Source organism: Amblyomma americanum, chromosome 4, assembly GCF_052857255.1.
Source record: "Amblyomma americanum isolate KBUSLIRL-KWMA chromosome 4, ASM5285725v1, whole genome shotgun sequence".
NCBI lineage: Eukaryota > Metazoa > Arthropoda > Arachnida > Ixodida > Ixodidae > Amblyomma > Amblyomma americanum.
The window spans coordinates 156,246,849-156,252,848 of NC_135500.1; the positions used below are offsets into that span (position 1 = coordinate 156,246,849).

General features: G+C 44.3%; 1 protein-coding gene across 13 annotated transcripts in view; it reads left to right on the forward strand.

Moving 5' to 3' along the window:
• pds5 (cohesin associated factor B pds5) overlaps positions 1-6,000 on the forward strand; it is a 78,467-nt gene extending 72,467 nt beyond the window's left edge. For 4 of the 13 annotated variants that reach the window (XM_077662104.1, XM_077662106.1, XM_077662105.1 and 1 more), the window contains exons 24-26: positions 3,304-3,345; positions 3,422-3,500; positions 5,913-6,000. In XM_077662104.1, the coding sequence (XP_077518230.1) occupies positions 3,304-3,345; positions 3,422-3,500; positions 5,913-5,942 (151 nt within the window). In that variant the 3' untranslated portion in view covers positions 5,943-6,000. The remainder of the gene's footprint in view (positions 1-3,303; positions 3,346-3,421; positions 3,501-5,912) is intronic. The other 9 variants (XM_077662111.1, XM_077662113.1, XM_077662112.1 and 6 more) reach the window with 3 other exon arrangements.

Here is a 6,000-nt window from a genome sequence, read left to right on the forward strand (position 1 = left end):
TGATTAAATTGTATTTTGACTTCCTCGCAGCTGCAGCGCAATTAAAGCTCGACTGCTTTTGATTTTCTCAGGTGGTTGTATATATCGAATTACCGCTTATAACGAATTTTTCTGCCCGACTTCGTTATAACGAGTGATTACTGTATAGTTAGTGCACTAATATATAGCTACGACATACCACACTATTGATGACATCATCAGTTTGATTGACAGCTAGAGTGTGACACTTTTCTGCGAAAATTCCTGCTGGTGAGTCTTGAGCCTATAAAGCCTTTCGCCTTAAAAGGCCGAACGGTGGTAGCCCAAGCGCATTTATCATCTGGTGACACCCCTCATGTGAGTGTGACTAGCTGTAGCCAAGCCGCCGACTGCGCCTTTGTGTGGTATTGCCAGTAGCACCGTATTGTGGACACACATGCCGGGAGTGGGCAGTGCACAAAGAGCCCCTTTATTTGGATGACGCCGTGTTTATGAGCCGACCTATTTTTTGGACTGCAGTAATTCAGGATTTGTTGCGGAATCGTCATGAACCTTGTAGGAACATGTACTATCATGATTAGAGGTTTACGGGACGTGAGTGTGCGGACAAAATGTTATTTCAGCGCGCTCACGTAATCCAGTCACCTGATATGTGTCAAGATATGCATGCTCTCTCCGCTGGTGACCATACCACGTGACGGTAGCGAGGTAGAGCTGCAATAAACTTTTTTCTAAGAACACGCGTCCCGTAATATTTTGATCGCAATAGTACTTATTCATGACCAATGTTTCGGATTGTTAAAGTGAAAAAGTTTTCATACTGAAATAGACCCCAGCAATTCTGTGAAGTGCGGAAATTCGATTTTTTTTATCTAACACAGTCGCTGCCACAGCTAGCAGGCTCTTCGCTGTCTTTGCGGCCATGGAAGGCGCCAGTTTAAATTCAATCGGGACTGATTGGCTTGGATAGGCTTAGCAATTTGGTATTAAATTGTTGCCACTCAGGTTAATGGTACATGCTTCGTTCCCATTGCGTGATCGCATTGATAAAGCGTAGGATTTGATAAGATGGATGGATGGAAAATAGGAGCTTACCCCTTGAAACAGTGTGGCAGCAGTTGCCACCTTGCTTGGCTTTTTTCTTTATTTTTCTTTATGCAATCCTTCAACCTAATGATTTTGTCTATAAATATGCCATCTTTAAGCGCAGTTTTAATCATGAATATATAATCTTACATTACCGCCCTGCTTTTAAGCCACCAATCTTCCAATCACTTTTTGCCAGCTTCTACCTTAGGTTCATGCATGACTTTTGTTATCTCTAAATTGTAGGGCCTTTTCTAGTTTCTATATGGTTCTGCAGTCGGTTTCTTTTCCACTGAAGTAATCCAGTTCTTACCTTCTGCATATTTTACCTGTCATTTAAAGCTCTTTCTTTTTTCTTCCTTGCTTTCTGCATGCTTGCTGGTTAATTTCCTCATCCTTCTCTGCCTCTGTGAGTCGGTGCTTTTTTTGTATAAGTATTCAAATACCTTAGCTGCCCACCTGTTATTGTCCGGTTTTCTGAAGCATTCTTTATGCAATATTTTACTCTGAGCTTCCCGTGCTAAGACCGATTCACAGCTCACGTGCCCCTCTACTCCCTCATTTGTGGTTTCGTTGTGGGCACCTAGTGCTAACCTTCCAATAGCTCTCTGATTTATTTCTAGTCCAGACTTAACTTCTGCCCTTAGGCACAAAACCGCATTCCCGAAAGTAAGCCCTGGCACCATTATTCCTTTCCAAATATCTCTCAGTGCTTCATACTTTTTGTCTCCCATAATGCCATATGTTTCATTATCATGTCATTTTTTTTTTTGCCCTTTTGCCCTAGCAGTCTGTTCGTGCTTTTCCATGCATATCTGCCCTTCGTTTACCCATACCCTGATATATTTGTATTCTGGCAGTCTGGGTATTTCATGGCCTTATATTGGAAGCATCTGATTGGTGTAATAGTTGAAAATCATTAGACCTGTCTGGCACCACCATTATGTTGGCATGGATGCTTTTTGCATTTATGGGCATTTCATTCAGGTCACAATGACTGTCTCCCCAGAGGTAAGCGGTGAAAGTTGGGTGGACTTGGCAGACTGCTCTTTCTCCCTCCTCAATGTCTTATCACCAGCCGGTTAGCAACGGGGTACACCTTTTGCACTGCCCTGACGCACTTCAGCAGATATGCTTTTATGTGCTGTGTTCAAATCTCAAGCTTACACCACATCCGTGAGCTAGGCTGAGCTCATAATATTGTGCAAGGAATCCAGGCACCTTAGGAGGAGGACATGACTGAGTGATTGGTGGGAGTTTGGCATTAGGCACTGCAGCAATTAAGCACATAAGTAGATCAGGACTCACGGCTCTTTCTAGATCCCAGGTACTGTTGTAACTGTGGAACAAGGAGAGTTGTGAAGGGGTTGATTATGTGCTTAAGAGCAGGCTACGCACTTCTTCATGTGCAGAACTGCCCAAGCACAACTGCATTGTGCCAATAGCAAGCCAGGCCTTGCCACCCCCTAAGGTACCCATTTGGATGAGGCTAGTGCCATCCTCCAGAAACACACAAGACATGTCCTGCTGGGTGTGTGTGGTACCCTCCACCCTGTGAGGTTGCAGCACTAGTTGCTGCAGTGGCGTGATTGCAGTGCTAGTTGCACGAAAAGGCCGACCCTGTTACAATATGACAATCAGCGAGTAATCTGCACCAAGTCTCTGAAAAAAGTTGATACTTCTTTGAAAAACAGAACTGGATCTTCAGGTGCCACTTGCTGTACAGCTAGCACCAAGGGTGCATCTCACAAGTGTGACAAGTGAAGTCGGCTACCACCCAAATTTTCCCTAAAGTACCTCATCCAACCATTCAAGACTGAAGTGCTTGTGCGTCTTTGCTTAGCTGAAGTTGGGGAACAGCACGCAGCTGCGAATTTCTTAGGCAGCTTCAGTTTTGGCATTTTCTCTCGTGATAACAAGTGGGTATTTACTGAAAATGCTGCCAGTTATGTGCTTCAGTTGTCGTCCGCACTTGTGATCGAGGAAAGGGCATGAACTAAAGTGTTGCTGCTTGGGCATGGCCACAGTTGGAGAAAAGACACATGGATGGTTGGGTAGGGGCTGTACAGATGAAAGCCACTTGCTTTCATTCCTCCTGCAGACAGCAAGAGATGTTATGTGTCCCGTGTCAGCTCCACAACTGCTCATGAAATGAAGGAGACCGTTTATCCCATTAAACAGTTGATGGCTAGCTGAAAAGCTGCTTAAGTGGTTCAGCGGGCGCATTATTCCCTGCAGTGTGCCCATGGCGGAAGCAGCGGGGGAAGAGGCCCCTGACACGTGAGTGTTGTTGCCCCTGGTGGGGCCGCATGCTGCACGGGGGCCACCACAGGGGGCTGCTCGTTTCTTGGTGCAGGCGGGGGACTGGGCTGCTGGCCAACGGTGCGGAAGAGAACACCAGCCCCAACAATGGCCAGCAGCCGCCAGACACCTTGGTACGCTCCGCATGGATTGAGAAGCTGCATTGCATAACATGCGCTACAGTTACTGTATTGTAATGATATGATAGTCCCCATCAATGCTACCATAGAAGCTGGAATGTGTAATACTTCATTCCAAAGCAATCTGCAGTGGTGCCTTAGCGGCTTTGGCGTTCCGCGGTTAAGGTCAAGGATGCTGTGTGAGATCCCAGCCACGACAGCCACATTTCGATGGAGGCAAAATGCAAAAGACGTGTGTGTGCTGTGCTATATCAGCGCACACTAAAGAGCCCCAGGTGGTCGAAATTAATTTGAAGCCCTTCACTGCAGCATTCCTAAGTGCAGCTTTGGTATGTTAAACCCCATATTCCACAAGTATCCATACCACCTCTGACCGCTAAAATGCAGCTAAGCCGAAATCAAAGCTGAATTTGACGCCACGTATGCGAACCACTTGGCAGAGTGGCACATTTGCATGTGCTGTGCCCCCGTAGCTTTCCTTTCATTTCCAAAAAAATGTTATCGCTGAGTATAGTGCTGTGCAAGCATGCATTCTGCAACCAGCAGATTTTCACATTTTACTTTGCGAGCAGCGGCTATCTGACAGCTCCAGTACCGTACAAGGCAAAATTACTTTTGAAATGTAATTAAATTACACCACTAATTAGTTATTACTAATTACTTTGCTAGAAATCTCGAAAAAGTAATGAAATTAATTACAAATTACTGCTCTCGCAAAGTAATGACGTTACATTACAATTACTTCCCAAAAGTAAATAAAATTGGTTCTAAATTACCTTTAAACTTCGATGCATTGTTCATACTTCCTAGATAATTTCCAGATTTCTTTGTTTGCACTGCCACTGACCTTCAAAGTGGCTGTCGGAAATTTTGCCCTTCTTTGATGAAAGGTAGCTCTAGTGCATTGCTGACGTAGATGAGGTCAATTTAATTACAAGGCATATATAATTGCTCGCGTTACTCTTCATTCAGAAGTTCATCATTTAATGCGTAATATGGTCCCACCCTCTTGTCTTCCGCGTAAACAGCGGGAGTACATCGACTGCTTGTATTCGCGCTCATCATCTCAGAAATGTACCGGGGCGCCGACAAGCTACCAATTCTGCCGTTCAGTTGACTTGTCGTGGAGGCATGTTGGCGGGTAAATTGCATGTCGCGGCGATGCTGTCGCCTATGTTGCCCTTGAGTTAAAAATAGGGCTTCAGATCTGGCCACAGAAGGTAGTTTTCCTGAAAACTCACAACCAACTTTGTTAGATATCAGTTCAGACTTCATGTAAGAGTAGTGGCATGACAATTATACGTATATGAAGCAGTCTAGAAAGAAGCACTTGCAGTGTGTCTGTCCATACGTGCAATGTGGCATACACTGGTCATGGCGCTCTCCTAGTGGCCCCTTGACGCATCTGTGTGTACGACTGTACGCAGTACTGGAAGATGCTTACCACGCCTATAGACTCTCTACCAAAACGATGCCGATTCCGCTTGCCTCTCGTCCGCATGTGTCGGTTCGCTGGAGACGAATGTTGGCTGTTGCGGGCTGCACGTTCTTTTTTGCTTTCTAGATGCTCAACTCCTCAAATGCGAGGCCAAAGCATGGCCGATACAGGGAGCAGGACGGACTCATTGTTCAGCAGAAATAATTTCACAATTAATTACTTACCTGAAATTACTGCTCCAAAGTAATTCATTACATTACTAAATTACCAGCCCAGAAAAGTAATGAATTACATTACAGATTCCTGGGAAAAGTAATTTAATTACTGCCATGTGTGTCCAATACAAAGTCCATCAACAGGTTGTCCAGTGTGGGTTCATGCATGTTTAAAGGACGGGTTCTTGCTGTGCCTTATATCCAGTTGTTTCAATCAAATTTTTTACTTTTGGTCACTTGTTTCGAAATTAAGAAGCAGTCTTAATCTGTAAGCCCGCTAATGTCTGCATTTCAACTTGAGGACTGCATTTCCCCCCAAAAGAGAAGAATGGGGCACTTAATAACGTTCTGTAAATTTTCCACTATTATTAGTTTTACGGGGGCTGTGTCACTTGGGTCTGTTTTAAATGACTGCCAAGCTGTGTTTGGCAATCCTTCTCCTTCATTTCCCCATTGACATTTCATTCATCTTCAGTGAACTCTAATTTTTAGAAATTCTATTGCCTTTGTGTGATTATCAGAATAAAATAGAGAAGTGGCTGAGTGTTGGTGCCTTGTATAACATACTTTGAGTTGCACCAATGTATCCTTGTGCATGGTGTTTAAACATTTTTGCATTTGCTTCAGAAAATATCAATAAGCAGAGAAAGAAAATAGGGGTGCTGTATGAGCTAGATGCTCTCATAAAAACTGACATGGCCTGCATGGTTGCATTGAACTGTGTGTGATCATCTCGTGTCATATTCTGTGCAGGTGACAAGGAGTACACGACTGAAGCAGTGAGCAGTTGACAGGAGGAGGATGAATTGGGATGTAAAATAAAGGTTTCTTTTCACAGGCA